Below are 27504 nucleotides of genomic sequence, written 5' to 3'. Positions count from 1 at the left end.
TCAATAAAAGCTCCAGTTTCATTCATTTTAACCGAAAAACCATTGAGAGTTAATATTTTTGTTTTTACTTTTGTGCATAAGTGTGATATTCAAAGAGCGCATGCCGAGAGCAGCAGCCGAAGCAACCTGTGGACCTGCGGTATGCGATGACGACATTTTAGCTCGAGAGGAAGTTTGTGTGTGTGTCATGGTGTGTGAGCATGTCTGTCGACTTTTGTTTATAAAGTTTTAATCGCGAACATTTCTTGCGCTACAGGACATGTTAGTGTTGTAGTCTGCTCAATGAACGAGCAATGTCCAAACCGCTGAAGAATTTGCATCATCACCAAAACGGCAGTTTTCTAGAAGTAAAAAGCAAGGTAAGTTTCAGTGTGTTTTTAGGCCTAATTTGGCAGGTGCTGTCTTCCCCTAATTTCATTAACGGCGCGTAGACGTTATTTGTTTTCTTGGCAACCATAGTGTCTTGGTAAACTCTCTGCTGTTGTGCCTTGTTGTTGCTACAGGTTGCAGTGCGTAAGTATGCGTGTGCAAATTGTGTATCCCTAACATCAAAAGTTCGCTCTTCGGACACGATTACGTCAAAACAGGGTGACTGTCGTGATGTTCCTCATATTGTGTCTGCGATATTGGCGCATTTAATAAACTCTCGTTATAGTACGAGTAAATATGACGAAAGTGACATAATGCAGCGTGCTACAGTTGTGTCATGTTGCTGCTTTTGGCGGCATTCATGTAAAATCCTGACCTGCTTTTTAGCACGGTAGTCCTCTATCTCTGGAATGTTTTGTCAGTCGAACGCTAAGTGTGGGAAATTTTTAAGCCGTAGAGCCCGAGCCTTGACAGCGGAAATCATCCGCTGATCTGAATGTGTGCTTTGTAACGTAGACTTGATGCGTGAGAACGGCACGCCTTTTTCTTTTCCGCTCTTTTTTTTTTTTTTTCTTTTTCACGGGTGGCTGCATCCTTACCGAGCTCCGGGTATGCATGCAAATGAGTTCAGCCCATCTTTTCATTTTTCGTGTCGGGACGACTTATATTATTTGTGATGATGGTGCCGCGTCGTTGCTCGTTTCGTTGCCTTTTGTGGCGCAGTCAGTTTAATTTGCGAAATATAAATTGAGACTAATAGATTCTGCCAACTCCCACGTTCTGCAGTCTGTACTAACTGTGAATGACATGTCAGTTCACATCGGAAATGGACACATTGTGCACTGAAAATTCCAGTCGTGCTATTGTACCTGTATTTGAGTAATGTACTGGCATATATGGTTTCAATAAAACGAAATTCAAATGAAGTAGTTGTCTACAATTCTTTAAGGACGCAATGATGCCGGTGTTCTAAGGGGCAGTCCACAACTGTTAACTGCTGCTCACAACTGTTGACTCCAAGCAGCGAACCACTTGTAGTGCAACTTGGACTTGTTCATGTTTTTATTAACCTTGTACTGGTTTTCTATGTTGTCATGTGCTAAAATATTCCTGTCATGAAAGAGATGTTCATAAGGATCTCATGTTGCCTACAGATTTTTTTTATTCGTAAATTGTCTTTATTATGAATAATTCCAAAATGTAGTTTTATGAAAATTACAGGCTTTTATGGTGCTTCTTGTTTAAACATATTTCAGTGGCATAAAATGCTCGAGTGCTCAAAAACTGAATCAAATAAGGCCCTGTTTGATTCAGTCTTTGACTTGAGTAGACAGTGTTTTCTCATTTCATTCTTTAGCACTTGTTCATTGAGAAGCAGTATTACGTATTAAAATTCCATGCTTGTCACAGCTGGGTTTCAATGATAAGTGGCTATTGCCTAGCCGATTGCCAATGGCACTTTGTAATTTTCCACTATTGAGTCTTATTCGTATGCATCCTTTTCACAGTCTACTTCAATTGTAGGGCATGTTCTTCAGGCTAAACATAGCTCTAGAATGAGGCGAAAGAGTGTTCAACATATATTGGCAAGTTTTGAAACTTTAGAATACTGTTGAGTTAAAAGGTCAGTTAAATTTTGCATTTCAAATTATGGGAAGTGATCTGTACATGGGTGTCATATGCTGCAAATGATACTTTTTCGGGATGTGGAGTAGAGCTTCTGCCATGCCATGGTTGTTACATATGGATAAGGGTATGTGAATATTTAAAACTTTCAAATAACGAAATTGAATATCGTGCAACTTTATTAGGTCCATGAATCAAGTAGTAACTATCCGAAAGTACAAATATTTCTCATATACCTTTTGTCGTCGACTGTGCATGATCAAGCATGAAAGTGAATCAAAAATGCAATAGTCTTCGTTCCATTCATAGTGAACATAACATACAGAATCATGCTGCATTGCCCAGACAGCCAGTATTTCCAGCTAAACCCAATCGCTCAAAAGGTTGCTTAACACTGCACTAGGCAGTGGGTATTGTGGTAATATTTATAGATGCCGAACCTGTGTCCTTTAAATGTATTAAATCAGAATATGTTTCCTTGTAGCATAGTTTATGCAATAGTGGCACCATCTGCCACGACAATCTGAATTGGAGAAAAACTGCTTTTCTCTTTTTCACCCTGCAATTGCCATAGATTAGATGCATGTCTGGTCGCAACAATACATACGGATCTTAATCGGTTCACAATGTTACTTTTATAAACTCCTTATGGCAATGCATGGCTGCATATTCTCCCAAGACCCCCCGAGTTTGCAAACAATCTGCTTATTTGTTCCTAATGCTCCCTTTGTGCTTTCAATAAAGCATGTTTTATAATGTATAGTGTATTGACATAAACTTGCTATTGTTAATACCAGATTGTGTAGATAGTTTTATATTAAGGGTGAGGAAGGTTTACATTATTTGTAAACGATTTGATAAATACTCGATTCAGTTTCATAAAGTGCTATTCACACACCCCTGCATATATGGCAAATGGTTGCCTTTCTCAAGTATTTAAACCAGTCTTTAATTTACAACAAAATACCAAACAGAGCAGATAGTGATTGCTTTCAGTGCTGTTGAAATTTAAAAAAAAAAACGCCAATAATAGTTTCATCAATTTAAAACTCATTTGGCCAAAATATTTTAATATTTGCCTTATTGCTGGGAAACTTGTTATAAATGATTGTATCAATTTTTCTGTATCCATAATTTCCATGAATGAGTGTATAATGATTTGTATTATTTGTGGACATTTGTTCCTTCATTACTTGTTCCTGTTTGTCTCATTTGCATTTTCCTACAGTCCTCATGCAATACTTATGTCTAAGAGCCTGTGAGGTATCTGTGTAAATGTATGTATTAAACCAGCAGCAGTGATGGTGCTTATGTCAAGTAGCATGAGGCACAGCTCTTAAAAGGCTACCCATTATTGCACTCCAAAAGTGCAATAACTAATAGGCCAAGGAGAATGCAAAAAGAACTGACACATAAGAAATTATAACGTATTTCCAGTGCCTAAAAATCCAAAAGTGCAAAAATAAAATTAAATATATGAAGCTTATACAGGCCAGGGAAAACATAAACAAAAGGAACAATGTACTTCTCCTGCAGCCTAGTTGCAAAGCCGTTCTATTGTTGTATTCTCTTGACAGATACCCACTTTTCACCTTCTGCACCTGCACTTGATTCCATGTCACATTCTTTTTGTCCTCGGTTCCATCCAGTGCATTTGGGATGCAGCACATTTGTTAAATGTTGCAAGATGAGTTTAGCAGGAATGTGTCTCCATGGGCCCTTTATCCATTTCTCTACCTGGCACAGTTTATGCAATGTTGGGTTTAGTTGGTGCTCTTCCTCAGTCGGCAATCAGTGTAGTGCCTTCATAGCCAGCCCTTAGATAAATTGTGGCATCAAGTGCTTGGAACTAACTTAGTCCTCAAATCTTGACTGAGCCTCAAGTTTTGCCTTGAACATGTTTTAACAATACCAATCGACATAGATTAAAGTAAATTTGACATTGAACTTGCAAAACGCAAGAAAATTCATGGAAAGGTATTCCTTTTCACATTTCGTTCACCATGAGACATGGCAAACTGCAAACAAACAAGACCTTTGTGCACATCACAGAAACATTCATTTATAAATGGCCTTGCTGCACCATACTGTGCCTGCTCCTTCGACAGCACTATTTTGGGTTGCTAGCAGGGCATGCTGATACTGCAAGTAGCTTCTGAAGTAGAACCCCCCAAGCCCTGTCTATAGTCCTGTGTGTGTGAGGGATAAGCATCCTTTTTTTTTTAACACTAGGCACATTTGTAGATAAAGCAGAAAACAGTTTGTACACAAAGATTAGCCGAAAACGTCTAAATATATGGGGTGAAAGAAAAAGCAGAAGGTTCCTGTGAAAAATGTGTAATACACCAGGCTTCAGAAGAAGTGGCAAGCAAGAGCCCCCGTAGTTTCTTTACTAAATGTTGCTACATGTTTGTCAATTAAGAGGCGATAGTATATCTGCACATTGAGCCAACTTCTGTGAACATTTCATGCTTGTGCTAATATTTCCTGCTAGAAACAACCAACACATGTTGCTGGTGTTGATGTGGAATAGCAGTTCCTGGGGCAGGTTAAAAACATTCATATGTTCAATACTATTATGCAGAAGAAACAACAGTGGTGGAAGCACTATTCCAACCGATGCCATCCTCTGTGCCAACCTTCTTTGGAGCATGAATTCCAAAAGAAGTTGCTGAAATTAGCAGGATGCATTCCTTCAGTGGCAACCACATAGCCATAGCCATGTAGTGGCTAGCATTTAGCACATAAATCCAATTCAATTTAATCCACCTTAGCTGCAACCTAAATAAAACTTAGGCACACAGAATATGTATGTTTTATTTATTCTATCACATTGAGTGAAATGCGAATGGGAAGAAATAAACAAGAACACCCCTTACAGCTGATTGCTTCAAGGTCAGATGCGTGAATGAGGTGTAACCCAGTGCTAAGTGTGCTCTAACCCCAATACTAAACGAATTTATTGCCTGAGTGTCATACATAGTGAGGAGTGTGGAAAGGGAAATTCGCCTTTTAGTTCGCTTTCTGATATTCACATTTTATTCCGTTGTGGTTGTCGACCATCGGAAAATAAGCAGAGGTAGATGTTTTGATGTTATCCAGTTACAGTGAAATGTTTAATTCAGATTTCGTGGGAAGGGGTGGAGTGTCAAATAATAAATGAAGAAATGTTTACTGAAATAGTGTGCACACATTTAATGCGAAACTTGGGTCTTCATGCTTCACTTGCGCACAATAGCATTATGGAATCCCATCTGTGAGTTATGTTATGATCTGCTCCCACGGTCTACCTGCAGCTTCGGCCGCTTTATGGCAACGAGGTTGGTCCTGTTTCGTTAAAGGGGCCCTGCGACCATTTTATACCTGCCAACTTCTGTGTCACAATGTGTTCCTTGTGTTATGCCAAGGTGAATGCAAAAAGAATTACAAAATTGAGGTGGTCAAACAAGTTATTCAACTTATAAATTCAAAATAAAAGCAAACAGAAAGAGGCATACCCTTTCACATTTCGCTCGCATATCGAGGACTTGTACCCCTGTCACACGGGCGCCCGCGAACTCCATTTGTCTTCGCGTCAAGGGAGTTGCGCTCCGTGTCACACGGTCTCCCTTGTGCCAAGAAAGTTAAATGGAGATTCTGGCGAAGGGAGTTTGGCAGTGACCATTACGGCTGGATGGTGTACTCGTTTCCAGATAGCTACAGCTGCGAAGAAAACCACGCTGATAATATCATCGTAACTGGCTCACTTACAAATTTTAGCTTTTTTTGTTTATTCGCCACATAATGGGAGTTTTTAATTTGTTTTTAAGGACATAGCACCTGTACCCTCTACACCAAGCTTTACCATGCCGCATGGGGATATGTCATTCCGCCATTTCGTTTGTTTAGCTGCTTCATAACTCATCTCAAAGCAGTTGAGCTCACTGCAAACACATGTACATGCACGATTACACAGCACGGAATTGCAGCTTGAAGCGCACCGGTTGAACAATGTGACCCACGCCAACATTACTATAATATCTGTTCTAGTAATGTTGACCCATGCAGCCCATGCACGAAAGCAAGAGTGCAGTGTGGCCAGCATTGCTTCCAACTTCGCTATGCTTGGAAAATGTCTTGTGGTAACATACAGCAAACTTTCTTGCTGTGATTTTATTAGATTACATACTGAGTTTAAAAAAAAAAACTACCTTTAATGGCGACTGTATATGTGAGCAGTTGCACGCGAAAGTAAGCGCAGCAGCACCATTTCTGTCCCATGCAGCACCCGTCAAAAGCTTGCATTGTGCCGTGTAGCACGGCCGCAACTCCATTGCCGTAAATCTCCATTAGGGAGTTTCATGTGAACAGAGTTTGCAGGTGCCCGTGTGACAAGGGTATTATCTTGTTTCCAATAAAAAAACAGCTTACATTCCACAGTACCAGAAGCTTCTTCGCCTTGCGACCTTCCCTTAGTAACCTTGGTTGATATGGTGGCACTCTAGTTAAGGCACCTGCAGATGCACCTTCTCATGCACAGTAAATTTTGCAAATAGCCATTGGATGTTTGTCAAAAAAACATACAGAATGAACTTTACACACTGTTCATACCTACATGCAATGAGCAAATGCTTATTTTTGCATGATATTTCAAGTGTAGACAGTTGGGCAGCACACCTAGTGTCATTCTTTGAGGATTGTAGCAGAAGGAATGGCTAGACGAGGACGCAGCTGGTATCCTCGAAGAATGAACCAACTAACCCAGTTAAACACCCTTTTGACCTAGTGTCAGTTGCAAATAAAATTAATTTGTATTGCACTTCGTAGCTTCTTCACAGCTTTAGAAAGCATAAAAGGCTTTTAGTTTTAATGTCACCATTGTATGTGTAGCATAAACACGCACAATATATTCATGCCCAAACAATCAAAAGGAATAGCATAAGTCTTGTGCATTCGCGTCGCATCTGCTGCTAAATATGGTTGATGTAGGACGCTACAGTCAGCGTAGAAATTGATTTAAGAAGTAGATTAAAATAATAGCTCCGATTTCGGCGCTTTCATTGGCACTGGAGGCATTGCCAAGTCCTGTAGCAAGCAAACGTGGAATAAAACCAACATGCATAACTTGTTATGCAAGGCCCCTTTAACATCACCTTGTGACGTTTTACCGCCTTCATGTCGGCTATACAAGTCTCATGTTTCTCAGGTTTTCTGGCCACGAGTTGCTCCGTGGTTTGTCTAGTATTGCATTTAAACTTGGCATTACGCTACCTCTTCTCCACCATCGTAGGGGTGTTGCAACATTGGTTGTTGTGCCATTGTCTGGAAACCATTATAGTAAGCCCTGAAGGCAGAGACCAAAGTGTACCACCACTAACGAGTTGACCAAAACTGTGCAAAGCAGAGAGGTACTCCCCACAGAGTGGCAGGATAAGGATTTTTCATGCAGTAGTATGCACAGTGCGAAGAAAACAGTATAACTTCTGCCACTCTTGTCACATGCCTTTCTATATCACACCACCCACTGCTCCTTCCCTGCTTTTTTGCTCTCAACCCGCCGGTTGCACTGTCAAGGACAGACCTCCCTACATTGCCGAAGGCCAAGTTTTTAACTGTATAACGCGATCACGTTAAAATCCCTTAGCCTCGGTTGTATGATTACCGTAATCTGCGTGTAAACTGCAATTTCCATCAATGATAAGCATTCACAATGCTGGAAGCCCTGTGACATCTTTTACAATGTGGTAGCGCCACCGGCGTGACTTGTATGATCAGTATAGATGTGCTATGGCACACACTTCCTTGATTTTGTCGCCAATGAACTGGCAGGCAACTAATCATTCTTTGTGATGATGTAGGCAAGTTTGTTGCCAGCACGCAGACCAAAGTATAAGCACCCTTTCATCTTCAATCACTTTTGCTGTGTTTGTGACAAGCAAGCTTCACATAGTTTCTGCAACCATCACTGTGACAAATGCAGAACAACCCTTAGTCGCAAGAATAGCGATCATGCAGTTCTACAGGTATGTGGCCAATATACCATTACGCGTAATGCAGCACATAAGAAATAAAGATCAGCACAAAACATTTTAAATAACACTTCCACAGTATGCTTGCCAACGTAAGTTTATTCTTTTCCAATTGATTGTGCGGGTCCATACTCTGCCACTTTGTTTCTGTTTCATGTTAATGCTGCTTTTCCTTCACACATTTGCAGTGCTTCGTGCTTGCTGCGATTAAGGGCTTCTCTGTGTTAACCAAACGCTTCCGATTCAGCAAACATATGTCATTGAATAATAAATATGGTTGCCAAAGCTGTATGACAAGTAAGAATTATCTGATTTTGCTAATGAATTAAAGTTGAATTAATGAGCTTTTACTGTATAATGAATATCTGTGCCTGTTCAAGGGATGCTAAAGCAAAATATTAAGTCGAGCTAGGTCATCAGAGTATTTGTCTAAAAGTCTATCGTCATTTTCTGTGTGTCAATATCTAAATGTCTTGTGTAGGAAATTGCCATAGAAGGTACCACTGCTGCTGCTTAATTTGAACCGCCTGCACCAAAGCAGAGGACTTGGGGTGTCTCCACGTTTTTAGTAGACTTTCTATTCAGCTCTATATACAAAGTGTACTGCTTGGCGGGTGCAGGTGTTCACCTTGCGTGAGCAGCTCTGCAGCTCTGCTTGGGTTCAGGTTTCTGGTTACGGCCCAGCCACAGCTGGCAGGATGGTCAATTGCAACAGGTTGCTGCTGGCCATTGTAAATAAAGCAAAAACAGAGAAATGTGATGCCACTCGTAGTGGTGGGTCGTAGCTGCCCTTTGTGCATCACAGGTACTCAAAGCATACATAAGAGGTACCATAGTCAACAGATGGCGCTACTTTGATTTTCTATTTACATCATTTTCTTGCTTACAAGAGCTCTGTTTTCATTATGAATGAAGAACTCGTTATCACAGAAGCCTAATCTTTCAATCGAGCTTGACTTAATATTTGCCTTTAGTGTCCCTTTAAGCATTGATAGACAAGGCATACCAGCGGCGCCAGAGAACTCTTTTTATGTACCATTACAGCAAATCATTCATTCTCTTTCGTTCTCTGAAACACTCATTCTCTGAAAACTGGAACAGCACAGCACGTGCTCAAATGTAGCTTTAACTATAGTTATTGACCATTGCACTTGTTTCTTTGACAGATCGTCTGGATATGTGGCTCACAGTGCTCAAAATGTGGGGGATGCTGCATTTCAAATGACCTGTCTCCTTTTGAGACACAGGCAGCCAGCCGTACATGTGCAGCAGGTGTTGTCCGTATCAGCTTTGAGGAGCTCAAAGAATGCCTTTATACCCAATTTCCATTGCACCAGTGTTGATGCAGTTAGGCTTCTTCGTGTGACAAGATACTGTTACCAGGGCAGTTCTACCATTTTTTTTTTTTTTAAGGAAAAATTTGGCGCATGGCAGGCACTTGTCTCCTGCAGGTGTGTGCCCAACAGAAATCCAGGCATACACATCTAACATTATTAAAGAAAAAAGTACTTGTACTCCAAATCTAGGGGATGAAAAATTAAAGTTACAATGTTGGCTTGGGTCTTTCGCTGTGAAAAAAAAAAAAATCTATTTTAAAGGCTTTGCACCTTGTTATTACCCCCATAATGTGTGAAGAGATGGATGCAAACAATGTGGGTAACTAGCAAATGCTTTTGGCAGTATTGGCTCACCCTTGACATAGCCTACTACAACAGCTACTGTAATGCATCATGTTAGGATTATCTAACATCAAAGTTGTTTGACGCAGTTGCACAATGTCAAAAGAAAATTTTTTCCATGCATCCTGCATGAATTTGACTAACATTAAGCTTTATACCACGTTGCTCCAACATGGAAAGTACTGCTTTAAAATGCTGAGGTCTGCCCCAAGGTATTCTTGAAAGGATTGTGAGTGGTTGTAGAAATTTTCCTAAGGTTCAGGTTAATGGAACAGCAATTTTATCAGCAGTGTTCACAATAATATAACTTTCTGAGTGCCCACTTTACTAGCATTCACCATGCCAAATGGCATTTTGTTTTGCGGTGCGCTACTGCGAGGTATTCTCGATCATTCACTTGGGAGGATATGATCGCTTTCGTGAGGTTTAGAGGGACAAGCACCAGACGTATCTGGTGCTATTCACGTAACATCTCGCAAAAGTGATCATATGCCTCCCCTAAGGTGAACAACCAAGAATATCATCCCAGTATTGTTGAGACACCATGAAGCAAGCTGTACTTGCTGAAGGCTAATCATTTCATCCTTTGCATTAGGGTTTTAGATTAGGGGAAGCAAACAGTTCGCACTCTGATTGCTACACAGGCCACTTGGTTCCCAACAGGGCCCAAGTAGAGTTTGGGTTCTTGCATACTCAAACTTCTGGTATCCCCTAATCTTAAACTGTTAACTGACACAGGAGCAATTCAACAATTGAGCTTCACTGCATCAAGCACTCGGTGAATGGGTCAAATGTTATAGAATGCTAGTTCTGTGACACACATTACTGAAGGCTGTGGTGGTTGCGTCACAATTGCCCGTTTCCTTTTTCCCGTCTGTCTTTGGGCGGAGCTATAGCCGGCTCTACCTGCTGTTGACCACCACCTCAGCTCACTCACCTCTGCACCTCAAAACTTTGCTCCCCACAAGTCTGTCCATTTCGTTTGTCTAGGTTTTTTCCAGCTTGGCAGCAATTTGCCGAGCTTGATATTCAGGAACTACCATCATGGCTCAAATATGGGAGACACTGCTAGTGTGCCCGAGTTACTTTCCCACACAAAACATGCTTTGTATTTGTTGGTTTTATTCAAGTATAGAATCCTAATTAGTGTTCATGTGATATGCATTGCTTGGCAGTACTTAACATATTAACACAAAGTTTTGCATGGGATATAATCGGCAGCACCCTCCTTTCTTTCCACCTCTCCCTATCAATACCGTCATAGGTGAGTAAAGCTCCTAGCAGTTGGCTAGTGCTTCAGCACTCTTGTTGGTGGCTGTAAGATAAGCAGTGTGATAATTTGGGCTAGTTGTCTCTCTCTCTCTTTTTTTCTTTTTCTTTCTTTTTTTTTTTTTAAGCAGGAGGGGTATGAATGCACAGGGACAGATGTTGAATCACAAGTGCTAACTTTAACTGTTTTCTTGTGCAAGGGGAATTGTTAAATGGTAGCATTGGCAATATAAGCTAATCTGAATTTGTATCTGTTTCTTTACCCCTGTTGGCTAAAGTGAGACTCCTTTCTGTTTTGTTTGATGTTCACCCAAAATTACTGTTGCACATGTGCAAGTTCGTGTATTTTAGAATGTCATTTATTAAAGGCACCAAGCCATAACAAATAATAGTGTTGCCAAATAACATGCAAGTGCATGTCGATATGTGAAGGAGAGGTCTGGTTTTTCAAGAAAATGTGCATACTGTTTGTGTTTGCATGAGTCGGGAGATAGTTCACACAGGTGCAACATACCCTATGAATCATGTCCTTGAAGTAACGGTCTTAATTCAAAATTCCTTACTATTTTTCTTTTGTATTAGTTCGATGCAGAATTTCGTCGATTTTCGCTGGACAAGTCGGAGCTGTCTCGATACGACGAGTTCTGTCGCCTCATAGAACGGTTTCACAACATCTCCGAAGTGCCGTTCAGCCTCTGCTACACTGATCCTATCCATGGCGACCTCCTGCCCATCAACAATGATGAGAATTTTGCACGAGCTGTCCAGTCTGCAAGGCCATTGCTGCGGTTACTCATCCAGCGAAAAGGTGCTAGAAGCACCTGTGGTGCTCTTATCATTGCAAACCCTGTTTTTGTTTAATGGTTAGGGTGGCCAAGGGTGAAGGAGAAAAAGTTGTGCATTTGGGTGAATTGTATTAGTTATCATTAACATTTCTGACCTGCAGAAGTAGCTCCTAATTTAATTTTGTGGTTTGTCTTGTCCACAGTGGTTGTCTTAGCCTTGTTGCAAATGAGTTCGGGCCATTTTAGTTGATTGCTTTGGTTATGTTTAGTTATCTGACAAGGTACCATAAGCTTTAATTGAAACGTGAACAGGAAATAACTTATCAGAATGCCTGTTACATGTGGAAGTGCAATGTGTAACTGATTACAATTACTTCAGTCAAAAATGTTATTACAATGACCAATTACTGCTCCATAGAAGTATAATTAATTACTAAAATTTAATTTATTACATCTATGTTACTTTCCTCCCACCCTTTATTATCATTGTGCAAGCAGTAAAAAGAACATGCTGGCCTGGCTATTTCAATGTGTCCTCTGCAGCCCTTCAGATGTTTGTCTTCACTAACAGTTGCTTTTCAAGATTTCTTGTTTGGTGTGTGTGTGTGTGTGTGTGTGTGTGTGTGTGTGTGTGTGTGTGTGTGTGTGTGTGTGTGTGTGTGTGTGTGTGTGTGTGTGTGTGTGTGTGTGTGTGTGTGTGTGTAATTAGTTAGACCCTGGCAGGGGAGCTAGTGTGAAGCCCATGTGGCCGCCCAGGCCTCTCAGGCCTCGAGCATGGGAGCCTGCCAAAGAATCGTTGTTGGGGGGTTGGATGGGCACCCCCAAAATACGTGATCTTGGTCTGTGGTTAGTGCTTCGCAATGCCTGCAGTTAGGTTTAAGGTTTAACCTCTTGCTTAGAAAGTTCAGCCAACTTTTTGTGCTTAGCACGGATCGAGTCTGTACCCGCCGTAAAACTGGCAGCTGCAGGTGTAGGTTTCGAAGTCTGAATTAAGCCAATTTTAAAAATGCACATAAACCTGGAAAAGGAACAACGCATTGGAGCAGTTTTTGAATTTTTTGCATTTAAATTTGTGCTTATAGTACATTGCAGTTAGCCTCAGTTCCTTACGCAAAATTTTGCTCTGAAATAGTTTTATGGGATGTAAATGATCTAAGGAATCCAGTTGTGTGGGAGTTCCTTCTGTATTTTAGATTTTATTGTGAAATAAAAGCATGTGCTCGCATGCAAATCTGCATAATTAATTAAACTTCATGTGCTGTTTACAGGGGCACATGGTGTATCTTTTCCCCTTTCACTGTCAACTGGCGGGACCCATGTGTACATGCTTTTGTCTTAATGCAGGTGTGTCATATGGCAGGAACACAAGGAAAGATTTGTCAGGCTTGAGTGACAGAAAAAGGAATCCAGAAAAAAATATTCTAAAATTTTAGACCACTCTTTTGTTCTTGTACCCAGTAAAGGTTAGACCTGCAAGTTGTTTTTTGCTTGAACAAATTATGCAGCTTAAGAAGACCAGTTCGTTAAAGCATTAGCCACTATGAAATTCGCGAAAGTTTAACTTTTAAACCTCAAGTTTGTGCATCCAGAAAAGCTAGACTCCATCTCATTTCCCCTGTTTTTGGATGGCAGTTTGTGCTCTTCAAAAAGAGCAAACGGTGTGATTTGCATTTCAAAAAGAAACTTTATATAAAAGCTTACTTATCCTTTTAGTAAACTTTAACTTCATGTCTTATGTCTACAAATAGATGACATGCAAATAACTTTGAAGTAACAAGTTACTTTTTTCAGTAATTAGAACTCAACTCAATGAATTTTTTTGCCAGCTTCTCAGCTGCTTCATTGCACTTACTGAGTAACTTGTACATGTGTGCCATCAAGCATGCCGGCCTTTTTTGTCATGATAGCAGTGTCTAGAACTACGGTGTTGATGTTCACACGTGTCCACGTATAGCAAGAATAAATGTTTTGGATAGGTTAGGAGTGAGGGTAGCTAGGTTAATGATGCAACAAACTGATAGCATAATTGACTGTTATGTGTGCAGGGGACAGCCGTGAGGAGCTGAATGGTTTTGGAGGACCAGGAGCTAGCCGCAAAAAGCGTTTTCTTGGCCAGTACCTCTTGCCAGCTGGTGTGCGAACAGCTCGACCTGCCCTTTCCATTTCATTACCTGAAGATTTCCGCCAGGTGTCATCTATTATCGACGTAGATGTGGTGCCTGACACCTGTCGACGAGTGCGCTTAGTGAAACATGGTTCTGACAAGCCTTTGGGGTTCTACATTCGGGATGGCACCAGTGTGCGTGTCACACAACATGGTCTGGATCGACTGCCAGGGATCTTCATTTCACGCTTGGTGCCTGGAGGTCTTGCCGAAGGCACAGGTCTCCTGGCTGTCAACGATGAAGTATTGGAAGTTAACGGCATTGAAGTTGGTGGCAAGACATTAGATCAGGTATGGTTGCTCTGCCCAGTAATATCTTGTTTGCATTTTATATGCCATTATGCACTGCTTAACTGTACAAAAAGCAAGAACATATTCCATTTTCTGTGTTAAAACACTGCGTGAAACGTACTAAAGAAAATATAGGTTCCCTTTGCATACGCTACTTCACATAATGTTTCTCTACAGTCTGATGTTTGTTAATTTGTATTCATTTGCTTCTCTGGCTAATGATTGCTCAGTGCCACTTCAAAGGAAAGAGAAAGCATTTTTGGTGTGGAGCACGCGCTTATTTTTTAAGTGCAGTGCTGGGGTCTCTATGGTACCTGCACTCAATGAAGCAGAGTGCCATACTGGCGTGCTGGGACTGTGTGACGGTGAAGTGACCACCCCTACACACACACGCGTCCCTGTGCCACTGATAGCAAAATAGAGGAGCACACTCTTTATTTGCTTGTTCGTTTTGACTATGTTGTCTGTGTAATGTATACAGGGGACCACAGCTGTGCCACTACTATATCAGCGGGTTCTTCAACAGTTTCAGTCATTAGTGGAATTGCAAATGAAGCCTACCTTCATGGAGTAGCTCTGTATTTTAGTTGAAGGCTGGACCCCTGACCATGCACCAAACATAAACTGTGCTTATTTTTAGTGTGTGATCAATGTATGGGCGTGTCCACAAGTGATGCAGAACTAGTACAATCGATACTGCACCACGGATTAGTAAAATCACACAACTTACCCCGCGTAAACATGGCCAGATAAACTTGATGTCTTGCTGTTCCCATTTGCATGAAGTGAGTGTTGCGTATGGTCAATTATTGCAATACTTCTGGTAATGTTGCCAGCTAAGAAATGAGAAACTATTGATAAATTGCACTGTCAATAGCAAACTATTGCAATATTATCGATAGTACAAGAGTGCTAATTTGGGCTACTAGTTGGTTGTAGATCAAAATATTGAACAAACAGCACAGACAACACAGGGTTCTCTTGTCTCATAACTCGCTGCTTTGGTTCTCTTTTTTGTGGTGTTAGCTATCTTTCATGCTTCGCGCCATATTTCCATTCCTCGAATAAAACTACCAGCTGATGGTCTGCCTATGTTGTCGTCTTATAGTCCTTTTGTCTGTGCTGATTGTCCAGTACATCGATACGGTTAGAACTGTATATAGCTTCATAGAAAAATGTAATACTGCATTTAAAAAACTGTCAATACTATCAGTAGTCAATTTACTGATAATTTTTCATCAGTAGTGTCTGCACATTGTCATAGCCAGCCTATGCAAGAACTTGTGGACACTCAATGTTGTAGTGACAATGGCGATGGTGCTGGCTCAACAGTGAACTGTTGCTATGCTGTCAACGTGATGCGTATCCAATTGTTACATGCAGGTAACTTTCGGACCCATTTGCATGGAAAAAAAGGTGCACGTTAGAATTAAATAAATATGGTAGCATAATTGTTGTCTCAATGACTCATAAAATATTTTCTCTGGGTCATGCATAGACATTTAAAAAGCATACAAACTGGAAACATATGTGCATAAACAAAAGAAAGGCATAATTTAGTGAATCGTAGGGTTAGAGAGTTGGAGCAGTGGGAATATGGTTCACTAATAGGTGCTCTGTCCAAAGGTGAAGCCATCATTTTATGTGTGCTTGAACATTGTGCCAGGATGAGCTTAGGTGATAAACTATACAGGGCTGTCATGCGAAAATGTTGCCAATGAGGTTACAAAATTAACAAGTTGTGGGGGTTTTCGTGTAAAACATGAATAAAGTGTTACAGTTGTTAGCACTACCACATAGTTCAGGCAGTGTGGATGTTAATACATTTTGTCTCACAAACATAGCACAAGAGCTAAGTATGTGCAGTATGCATCAAAGCAATACAATGTGCATAGCAGCTCGTACTGTCTGCAGAAATCTGTGTGGGCTCTTGCTCTGCACAGGGGCAAAACATGGTGGGACAAGCTGTGGGGTGCTAGGATACTAATTTCATGATGCCAACGCTCTTAAGCCCTTAACTGCCAATGACGAGTTAACTTGTCATGACAAGGGTTGCTCTACCTAGTAATTTTTATGCACAAATAATACACAGTGTCTTTTGATATTTCTTTCAACAATAGCAGTAAAAGTGCTATAGGCATTCCTGATATCATATCTTTTAAAGTTTGTCATGGCACTTAAAGGGTTAAAAAATACAACAGGCTTCCTGCTAACAGACTACAGTAAAACCTCGTTAATATGTACCCGTTGAATAAGTAATTGCAGTTTAAATATAGTCATCATCAATTCCCCAACCTGCCACCATTGAACTTAGTATTGGCTGACCGCTTAAGCCATAGTCGCTTACTGCCTGCCATATGGTTTGTGCGTAGTAGTATTTACTTAATTTTTTGGCATGTACAAGTGTGCAATTGACGAAATATCATGAGCGCAGGCCATAGATAGTGAAATTGCTGCGCACGGACCTTTCACGGACTGCAGTCTCCACTGATAGAGACATCAAAACATGGTGACCATAATGTGTTTCCTACTACCATAGCTTCTGGCACTTCCATGGCGACGAAGTAGAAGTGGATGATAACCCTTCAGTATCCGACGTGGCACATGCATCGACCGCCATAAGGGCATTCGCAGAGAACTGGGGCGTGTTGGAGAAACTGGCTCGCAGTCTTGCTGAGTTTGAGGAGTCTGTCGCCAATGTAAGGCTTCCGCAACAACAAGTAAACGTCAGATTTTTTTGCTGTCTGCTCGCAAATAAAGCTTGTCTGTGTGTTTGAGTGCGAATTAGGACATAGTTCTTTTCTCTTTGGTAAGTGTATAGCCGCTCATCTGCCATTGTCAGTTAATTGGTACCTCACTTAGTGCATACCTGATCCACGTTCCCTTCCAGCTACGTATTAACAAGGTTTTACTGTATCATCTAAAGTCAATAGAAAGAACAAAAGAACCCGATACTTTGCACAATATGTCTACGCACTGTGCCAACATTGTGCAGCTGCAGCCAGCTAGTTCTATGGTGGTGCGGTCTCCTTCCAATCGTACATAGATAATTTCAGAAATCGTTCTTAAATATGTAGGCACAAATTACCTTAATTAAACCTTACACTAGAACATACAGTAAAGTATTTCTTATGGGAAAAATTCAAGGGTTGACTTTCTGTTCTACATTTTCACAGCTTTTTTGGATTCAGACAGTCGTAATGTGGCATGCAACCACTTCACTGTGCTGACTGACCCACGCATCAGTGATTTGTGGTGCCACATGACCACTGCCTGTAATTACTGTGATGTAATCAGTGAGCCTGCTTTTTGACCAAAGCCTTGCTGTGCATGTTCCAGAAAATGGGGCTTGATTCGATTTAGTTGGTCAACAGCTACATTAAAAAGACGAGTTTTATGTGAATGCTTTTTCAAAACTTCATTTATGTTCAGTCTACTTGAAGAGTGTGTTGCCATGCAGGTGACCGACATGATGGTGGCCAATTCGTCCAACTTGATCATCACAATCCGTCCAGCCAACCAGTGCAGTGTCGGCACACTGCCTCGAAGGGGCTCCTTTGGTCGCTCTTCGCAGATGTCGCATGGCTCTCACAATTCCAACCCATCTGTAGTCTCAGATGACGACCGCTTGGATGAAGATGAAATCAGAGACCATACAGCTGGATTTGAGGGCCTTGACGAAACACCTCCTCGTAGCACCCATGACGGCGTGATCACTCTTTGACGTGTGCCTAGGCACAGACCCATTTTCAGGGACTCTTCCTCTCTCTCTCTGTCCTGTTCAGCCACTGTGGTAAGGGGCTCTTCCTGGTGCCACAGGCAGAGCCCCTTCCCTGTCTGTTTTAGTTGGAGGGCATTGGCTGTGAGGCAAGTGTTGCAGCCAGCCCAGAGGGTCAGCCCATGTACAGGCTCACTTGCCCAAGCCTTCCCAAGAAGCCATGAGCAGCACCAGGATTCCTGCATCCTTTCGGAGGCAGCTGCATCAGGCAGCTGCTGTTAAGGCTTTTTCTGTTTTAGGGAAAGACACTATACAAATGCATACCATATATATATATTTTTATACATTAGACAGGCCCATAAAGGGACGTGTTGTGCATGTGTGGCATTGCAGTATTTTTTTCCCTGCAGTGTGTATGAAGCCTTTTTTTTTTGTTTTGTTTTGTTTTAAACAATGCTGACTGTTACTCATTTTCATAAATGATTTTGTGCATAGGTTACACCATTTTGACAGCCTCTTGCTGCACTGACCTTTTTATATGTTGTTATTGACGTTGCCTTTTCTCGAGTTCCATAGGTGCGACTGACATGTGCATTCTTTTTTTCCCACGTGATGAATCTTGCACATCTTGTGCTTGTGCTGACACTTTTTTTTTATTTTACTTTATTTTGAAATGGACTTTACATGCTTCCTTTGGCACGCTTTTTCTCGGAGCTCAAGTGCCTTGTAAAGAAAACTGTGCATCCAGAATTCTTCCACAAACATTGACTCTGAAGGCAGGCCTTCATAAATGTGATTGCATGGTTTTTATGGCAAACTCTGCATTCCAGGACTTGCACCAAACATTCCTTTTTTAGTTAGTGACTGTAAAGTTGAATTGCAGGTAATAAAACTTTGCTACAAGATTGAAACATGGCACAGTCATTTCCCAGTGTTCACAAGGTGTAAGTATTTGTTCATTCATTTGCAGTACTTTTGTAATGGTTTCCCATGAATGTATTGCATAGATACAGGGATTGGAAAACCGAAATTAGAAAAATGCACTGAAGTAAGAAATTGGTGCTGGTGCATAATACACATTTGCTGCATGATAGAGAAGCTTTGTTCGGCGTGAAATTGCGCTGACAAAGTTGTATGCAAGAACAGATTTTAAAATCACGTGACAGTAAAACCTCGTTAATTCGGATTTCACGGAACCGAAAGAGAGGTCCGAAGATGACCGAATGTCGAATTATCGAGTGAATGAAAAATGCTTACTACGTCAACACGCGTTTATTTACTGAATGAATGATCCTGTTTCTATTTTGCACAAAAGCAGTGCGGAAGTTGCAATTCTCATCATTTTGCGACTAATTAGCGCTCGCAGCGGCCAAGGCCTCGCGATTTGCATCACAGCGCGACCGTGGTGCGCGTCTTCATCCGAGACGGGCTTTTCACTACCACGTGCACATTTCGCCAGTGAGCTTGCCGCTGCTCGTCGTCCTCGAAAGCGTGTCAAAACGAAACTACTGTTTGCCGCAACCGCGTCCGCTCTCGACGTGTTCATGGGTGGCAACTACGCAGTTAGAAAGGCACGCGGCCGACGCGCGTACCGAGTCAGTGGTCAAAGCGAAACTACTGTTAGCCGAAACCGCGGCTGCTATCGGCGCGATAATGTAGGACAACTACGCAGTCCTGAAGGCACGCGGTGCTATGCACGGCGGTAAGCGAAATAAAGGCACAAATAGGCACGAATTGTTCTGGCGTTGCTGTTGTGAGTGTACCATGGTTGGGTGGGCCGAACGGCGCTCTCCCGCTGAGGCGCTGCGTGTGGAAAAATCATGGGAAAAATTATGCGAGGGCGCTCAGAGCGAACTGAATTGGGACGGAGACGCACTTCGCGGCGTATTCAACGTAATTTCGCTGCGAGCGCTGAGACCGATTGCACGCGTACGCTCTTATAATGGTGGTTTATTTCAACTACGAATTTATATTGACACTTTGTTTTACTACATATACATATTTGAGGCATGGTTTATACAACATGACGTCTTCAATTTTGCTGTCGTCGTCTGCTAGCGAGCGCGCGTTCGTTGCGCGGACGCTGGCGGACGTCCAGTTTTTCTCGCAGAAAGTCTGTGCAGTAAAATTTTTTAACGTTTTACTTGCGTTGGTGCGCCCGCGCCTCTTATTGGCCGGTACCAATTGTAGTTTTAGCCATGTGAACTATGTTTAGCGCTGTTTTCTAAATGTAAGTTTTTTCTTCTTCTTTTTTTTTTTTTGTTTTTGCCACAGGAGCCGGCTACTGCAACATGAAGCTATGTAAGAAAATTTTATTGACATATTATGTCATTTTACGCGCAGTTCTTGTTGCTGGAATATTGATCAGAGTCAGTGATCAAAGAAAATATTATAGTGAAATAAACTAGGTTCATTAACTGCGTGGTGCGAAGAGATGCAGATGGCCAATGCACTTCTATGTAAATCCAAGGGTGTGTGTATATATATATATATATATATATATATATATATATATATATATATATATATATATATATATATATATATATAATTTCCAAGGCATATATTTAAGAGAAAAATTTTGAAATATTCTAAATGCACTGATTGAAAAAGTGAAAACTCTCAATGGGTATTGACGTGTTTCTTTTAAAATCTGCACCAGCCCCAGGTAAACCAATCGACTTTCCGAGAAAAGGAATGAAGGCAGTTATCGGACGTTAATATGAACAACAGCGTTAGGGGAATGATATTGCCTATGTACTCGGACTGAATGGGGGGACCAGGAGGTCTTTAACAATGTAATCTGTGTGGCTTGTTTGGCGGTCTCCTTCAACGTGCCAGCAGGCGAAATGAAGTAGAAATGGTCTAATCTAAAGTCTGATCGAATGGTATTTGCTGTTCAGGTCGTACTCGACTTCAGAATTCACTATTAAAAATTCAGAGCCGTTTCACTTTGTGATTGTGGATGACCGGCGGAGCTGTACAGAAATAAAGATATAAAGTAAAACAACACAACATCGAAACACAAATATGCACGCTATTTTTGTTTGCGTTTATCTCGTGACCATACTAATTGTGCCTTTATACTCGCTGTGATAGACGGCCACGGGCTCTGTGACGACACTGGAGACGTTCTTAGCGAACGTTAGGTCTATGCGCAACCGATGGCGCGTCGTGGAGACATTTGTCTTGGTGTAACATTTTTTTAGTTAAACAAATTCTGGCGTTTTGCGTCTGGCGATATCATTATCAGGCACCCTGTTCAGCTCTTACCATCTGGGGTTCATTAACGTGCCCCTAAATAGAAGTACACGAATGTTTTCCATTTCGTTCCCAACGACCTGGTTTGAACCGGCGAGCTCGACTTTAGCAGCACAACGCCATATCCACTATGTAGCCACCAATGCGGCCTCGCCGCTTTTCTTTATTTTTTTCTCAGCATGGACTGGACCAAAAATTTAACGCGGCTTACGGGCCAAAGATTAGCATATATAATGGCTACCTAAATCTGTTCTCGGCGCTCGAGGTCCGACCGCAGTAAAAGAACCTGTACCAATTACTGAATTACAATTACGGAAACATGAATGGACTGTTGCACTGCAGTTCTTTTTTTTTATTTTTTTTACGGCGAAAGCTGTATATGGGGGGGGGGGGGGGGGGGGGACTAACCTTCCGTATTTTTTCTGGCGTCCGGCAACAGAAAAAATCGTGGGCCGATCCTGGTGATAGCGCGTGCAGGAAAGGTCCAAGCTCAATGGCACATATATGGGCTCGGGAACCTGTAACGCGCCCTTGCACTATTCTTGTCACACGTGTGACCCAAAGGGATCCCAGGCACACGGGTAAGAACAGACGTTTTTGAAAAAAATGTTTCGTACAAATTTTTCAAAGCGGACTTAAAATTCTCGGCGCCAACCGCGCAAACGCGCTAGTGCCACTGCTCGCGTGTTCGTCGTCGTCGTCGTCTTGCAAAGCTGGCTCCGTTGCCGCTCATCATTCCAGCGTAGAATTCACTTTTCTGTGGTAATTGGGAGGCCGCGTTACGGGAGAAAGGGCCATAGGTGGAAAGTTTTCATTTTTCCCGGGGGGGACCAGCTTTCCGAATACTATATATATATATATATATATATATATATATATATATATATATATATATATATATATATATATATATATATATTTCTTGCACTTGAAACTTCCTGTGACCTCCAAGAGTTGTTCACTGAAGTGACGGCCTTATATGAGAATTTTACAAGACCTCATGTAAGAGACAGTTCAATTTCACAGCCCGAGTCCTCTCGCACCACCAAGAATCTGGCGTCTCTCGGTGGTGTAACCTTCCTTCGTGTCATTGTCATGTACTTGGCTATCACTAATACTGATTCGCCTTACCGGCGGAACTGCAGCCTCTCTCTCTCTCTCTCTCTCCGTCTTTTTTTTTTTTTTCTGTGAGTCCAAGTACAAGCGCTCCTGCGCATGACTGCCGTTGATTCTGATTTCGAGTGAATCCGGCTTGGCCTCATTTCGTTTACTGAGTGAATTGTAGAGGGTGTCGGAACTATCATGCACCAAGACTTAAAAAGAGCAGCTGCGTTACTCGAAGAAAGCCTGGTGCATATTGTTTCCAGTACGGTGGAGTAGCCGCCAGTAATTGTTTCGTTCCTGAAATTTAATTCGACAATTGCAATTAATTATCTCATTCGATAAATACTGTCCTAATTATCAAAGTGTCAATGAGGCATTTGTAGGCACCCCCAAATGACCCTCAAGTGTTTTCTGTGACGTACTAATTGCGTGGAATTTTTTCCGACTGGCAAACAAATCTCACGAAATATGAAAAATACCACATGACTGCGCTCCCGCCCGCATCATAAAGCAGTGCTCTCAAATAAGCTGATTGAAAGCAACTGTATTGCCTGTCGCAAACCCGAAGAGACAGCGCATCACCTTGATATTGGTACGGAAGGAGCATCAACAGCAGGTTTCGCGGCTTTGCAGCTATTCCTTCCTCTCTACGTCACACTTATTATCCGTCTCTCAAGGCCGATTGATCACATTGATGACAAAAGCTCTTTGACAACGCGGCCGAAGCGCCGCTCTGACCACGCACGAAACGCGAAACGCAATGTAATAGGTATGGCACGTTTCAAAATCCCGCACCGCATCGACAGAGTGCGCACGCAGCTATATTTTGCGCCAGAAACTTCCTTCGGGCCACACCCAAATTAAAGTGACGGTTTTAGTTTTCATGAAAGTGTATACGTGCTGCTAAAACATGTTTATGCCATAAAATAAAAGCGAAATAAACAGACCGGGAAGCGACCCACGTGTTGAGAAAAGGCAAAACCGATGCGTTCAAGAAAGTAAATAACCACTTCTATGTTAGCCGAATTGGCAATAAGGAAGCCTGCAGAAAAAACAAACAAAAAATACATCAGATTTCAGTGTGCCCTTATTATGTATGAATTCGTAAGCGCCGTTGAACACCAGCTGCTGCCGAGAGGACGTGTTCGAATAGGTCTTCTGCAGCTACGCAGTATTGAGTCCGCTTTATCACATCTTCAGTGGCTTTCTTGATGAACGACGCTCGAATTCTACGGCAGACATCCGTTATCCAAGTTTTATTGAGCTAATCTGACGTCCCTCTCGATCATGTAGGCACGATCTTTCACATAACCACCCCCCCCCCCCAAAAAAAAAAAGGAGATGGACTGACGATGCCAGCTGACATGGGCACGTCAGCTGGCATCGGATCCGCAATATGGCCAGCCCATTTATTTTTTACGTGCAGATACTTCTGTTCGGTGCGGCAACGAAGGCCAGCATGTCGCAAGGATTTGCAGAAACATGCACTTTCTGGCCCCGCAATGCTATATGCATACTCCCAATAAATCTAAGCTTTTATGAAATCTGCAGTTCAGTGGCTGATGCCCTTCTGAAGCAGCAGAAGTCCATATCTGTTGCATCGTTAGAAGCCCCAGAATGTTGCTGTGACCTTACAAATCATGTTCTTTCCGGAAAACTACTTCTTTAGCAATCAACATATTTTAAGATACTTTTCTAATGCTGTCAAGTAAAACCAGTTGCGAATGCTGGTTGGTTCATCGCACTTCGACATAAAAGTGGTTAAAAACAGACATACGGTATGGCATACTGCGCTGACATTTTCCTCTCTCGTAAATTTTGTTTTGTGCCGTTTTGATGTTTAGCTTTTACAATGACTTGCTGAAACTACAAGTGATAGCACTCATTGCACATGTGGCTGAAGCTGTCAAATACCCGCCGTGGTTGCTCAGTGGCTATGGTGTTGGGCTGCTGAGCACGAGGTCGCGGGATCGAATCCCGGCCACGGCGGCCGCATTTCGATGGGGGCGAAATGCGAAAACACCCGTGTGCTTAGATTTAGGTGCACGTTAAAGAACCCCAGGTGGTCAAAATTTCCGGAGTCCTCCACTACGGCGTGCCTCATAATCAGAAAGTGGTTTTGGCACGTAAAACCCATATAATATTATTATTATTAAGCTGTCAAAAATGGTCCATTGATGGAAGCACTGTAGAGAATAATTTAAAGGCAGATGCCAGCCTGCGCTATAGCGTGCTCTGGGGAAGTGCTATATATATTTAATGGCATGTGCTACACATTCCTATGCTTAGCTGTGTAAATCTGGCTCATTCCTATCAAGCAGCTGCAGGCCATACCTGCTGTGCACGCACATCTTTTCTTCAAGGGATGTTTGGGTTTGGAGCCAATAGCACTTTTCTTTTTAGTACATCTGAAATATATATGTTATTAGGCATTCACTAAACCAATTTCAATTAGATTAGTTAAATGTAAAAGGAAAGTAATTCTTGAACTGCTAAAAGCCACGGGTTTTCCTTCTTTCTAAAAAAAGCTTTTACAAAAATTCATGAAAATTGGCAAAGGTAAAATGTATGGTAGCTCAGCTTACAACTTGGTAATTGCAGCAATAAAGCGATTTAGCATTTCTGTAAACTGTATCATTAAAGTGTTTGAAACCAGGACATCAAATGTATTAATAACCTTATATGTTGTCGTTAACAAACTATAACGCGGCAATCAGCACTCGTATACGACGAGAGAAATTATTGAGACGTGGGAAATTCCCTTGAAATAAATCTGGTTTGCGAGACAAATGCTTGTATGTATTGAATCTCTTAAAAGATGAGGGGGGAAATATGCGCTCACCGAGAGGGCATCTTCAGCACGAGACCACCGCGAGGCACCTTACTGAGATGTAGAGAGCTTCGCGGCCGGAACGAAATCTCCCCTCTCCGTCGGCCCAGGGTGGAAAACGCGCTTTCCGATCGCTCAAGGTTGCGCGGATATTGTGTAGCTCTAGCGTCTAGGAAAAAGCTTAAACAGGTGCGGGGGCGCCACGCATAGCGTGGGAAGCTAGCCGCCGGAATAGCTATCTCAAGTACTGCTGCTGGCGAGGGCGAAATACCTTCGTGTAATTATAATAACCCTAATAGGACTTCTTTCAAAGAAAAAACAAAGAGAAGAAAAAGAAAAGGGAAACGGCTCAGAAGGCTATACTACGAGAGCTATGACTGATACTTTTCTATATATATGTATTCATCTCATCTATGGGATCGCATGTAAGCAAAAGTAGCTGTTTACTATTTACAATATCCAGAATTGATCAAACGTGAAGTTGTCACCGGCATTCTGAGTGGTTGGAAGGCATAATTTCTTTGAAAAATGGCCGCCAGAGGAGCAGCGTGAACTCGAGCGGCTTTATACACTAGGAAAACTGCCTTAAAATATTTAGACTTGAGGGGAAGCTTCCGTTTTCGCCTTCCGTTTCCCTACCACGGTTGCGCTTTAAAACCAACAGCGCGCGCATGCGATCCCATAGATGAGATGAATACATATATATAGAAAAGTATCAGTCATAGCTCTCGTAGTATAGCCTTCTGAGCCGTTTCCCTTTTCTTTTTCTTCTCTTTGTTTTTTCTTTGAAAGAAGTCCTATTAGGGTTATTATAATTACACGAAGGTATTTCGCCCTCGCCAGCAGCAGTACTTGAGATAGCTATTCCGGCGGCTAGCTTCCCACGCTATGCGTGGCGCCCCCGCACCTGTTTAAGCTTTTTCCTAGACGCTAGAGCTACACAATATCCGCGCAACCTTGAGCGATCGGAAAGCGCGTTTTCCACCCTGGGCCGACGGAGAGGGGAGATTTCGTTCCGGCCGCGAAGCTCTCTACATCTCAGTAAGGTGCCTCGCGGTGGTCTCGTGCTGAAGATGCCCTCTCGGTGAGCGCATATTTCCCCCCTCATCTTTTAAGAGATTCAATACATACAAGCATTTGTCTCGCAAACCAGATTTATTTCAAGGGAATTTCCCACGTCTCAATAATTTCTCTCGTCGTATACGAGTGCTGATTGCCGCGTTATAGTTTGTTAACGAAGCTTCCCCTCAAGTCTAAATATTTTAAGGCAGTTTTCCTAGTGTATAAAGCCGCTCGAGTTCACGCTGCTCCTCTGGCGGCCATTTTTCAAAGAAATTATGCCTTCCAACCACTCAGAATGCCGGTGACAACTTCACGTTTGATCAATTCTGGATATTGTAAATAGTAAACAGCTACTTTTGCTTACATGATCGGCCATGACATCGACTGCCGCGGACAACATCAGTCCCTTTCCACATAAGTATGAGGCTCGGAGCAGGAGCTTTGGCGCTTGAAAGTAACCGTTGGCTTGACGAACCAACCGACTGAGCTACCTTTCCGGGCAACATTGAAGGATCACGAGTTCAAATCACATGTTATGTTCCTTTTTTCTTCCTTTTTTTTTCTTTTTCTTTTAATGTATTTTCCTTCCTTTTATCACTGTACGGAAACCCTCCTAAAAAAAAAAATTATATATCCTCAATTATGTGTGGCCACACATGTGCAGGTCATAAATACCAGGTTCTCTAGCCGAGTGCCATCCATGCGGTATAACCGAGCTCAGATTGGTCCACCTTGATTGATCAAATAGGGCACCACTGTAGGTTAAATGAGGCGTACAACTCCTGCGGGACCCGCCGTGGTTGCTCAGTGGTCATGGTGTTAGACTGCTGAGCACGAGGTCGCGGGATCGGACCCCGGCCACGGCGGCCGCATTTCGATGGGGGCGAAATGCGAAAACACCCGTGTACTTAGAATTAGGTGCACGTTAAAGAACCCCAGGTGGTCGAAATTTTCGGAGTCCTCCACTACGGCGTGCATAATCAGAAAGTGGTTTTGTCACGCAAAACACCATAATTCAATTTTTAATTTAACTCCTGCGGGGACGGTAGAGTATCCGTCTCCAGTGCAAGAGGACCGTGATTCAAATCCCGGTGCCGCGCAATTCTCCACCGGGAAATACAAAAAAAAAAACCGTGTGTTGAGAAAATTGCACAAACAGGCCTGGAGTGCGGCCTGATCCCGGTGACCAGAACCGGTAACGCACTCTCTCACCAGAGCAGGATTGGCCACCCTGGTGCAGTACTTGGCCACAACCTCCTATATGAATACAACAATCAAACCCCGGCCCTCAGTCCCCAGCAGCCGCGAAGCAACTGACCACGGCGGCGGTCAGATCTG

General features: G+C 42.3%; 2 protein-coding genes across 3 annotated transcripts in view; both read left to right on the top strand.

Moving 5' to 3' along the window:
* The first annotated feature begins 141 nt into the window (after positions 1–141).
* par-6 (partitioning defective protein 6) lies at positions 142–18820 on the top strand. The gene is made up of 4 exons (XM_075675425.1): positions 142–359; positions 11534–11759; positions 13782–14191; positions 17652–18820. The coding sequence occupies exons 1-4, from the start codon at positions 294–296 to the stop codon at positions 17913–17915; spliced, it is 966 nt and encodes a 321-aa protein (XP_075531540.1). The 5' UTR covers positions 142–293; the 3' UTR covers positions 17916–18820.
* The window catches only part of LOC142564433 (uncharacterized), a 38601-nt gene continuing 29812 nt past the window's right edge, over positions 18716–27504 (top strand). For both annotated transcript variants that reach the window (XM_075675442.1, XM_075675438.1), the window contains exons 1-2: positions 18716–18853; positions 20184–20210. In XM_075675442.1, coding sequence (XP_075531557.1) covers positions 18822–18853; positions 20184–20210 — 59 coding nt within the window. In that variant the 5' untranslated portion in view covers positions 18716–18821. The remainder of the gene's footprint in view (positions 18854–20183; positions 20211–27504) is intronic.

This window comes from Dermacentor variabilis, chromosome 1, assembly GCF_050947875.1.
Source record: "Dermacentor variabilis isolate Ectoservices chromosome 1, ASM5094787v1, whole genome shotgun sequence".
NCBI classification, from domain to species: domain Eukaryota; kingdom Metazoa; phylum Arthropoda; class Arachnida; order Ixodida; family Ixodidae; genus Dermacentor; species Dermacentor variabilis.
The sequence above is the reverse complement of the archived record's forward strand: the minus strand, read 5'-3'. Positions and strand labels throughout refer to the sequence as shown.

Coding starts and splice junctions, on each gene's coding strand:
- par-6 (XM_075675425.1), top strand. CDS start 294: ATGTCCAAACCGCTGAAGAATTTGCATCATCACCAAAACGGCAGTTTT. Junction 11,760..13,781: donor GTTACTCATCCAGCGAAAAG/GTGCTAGAAGCA, acceptor TTATGTGTGCAG/GGGACAGCCGTGAGGAGCTG. Junction 14,192..17,651: donor GTGGCAAGACATTAGATCAG/GTATGGTTGCTC, acceptor GTTGCCATGCAG/GTGACCGACATGATGGTGGC.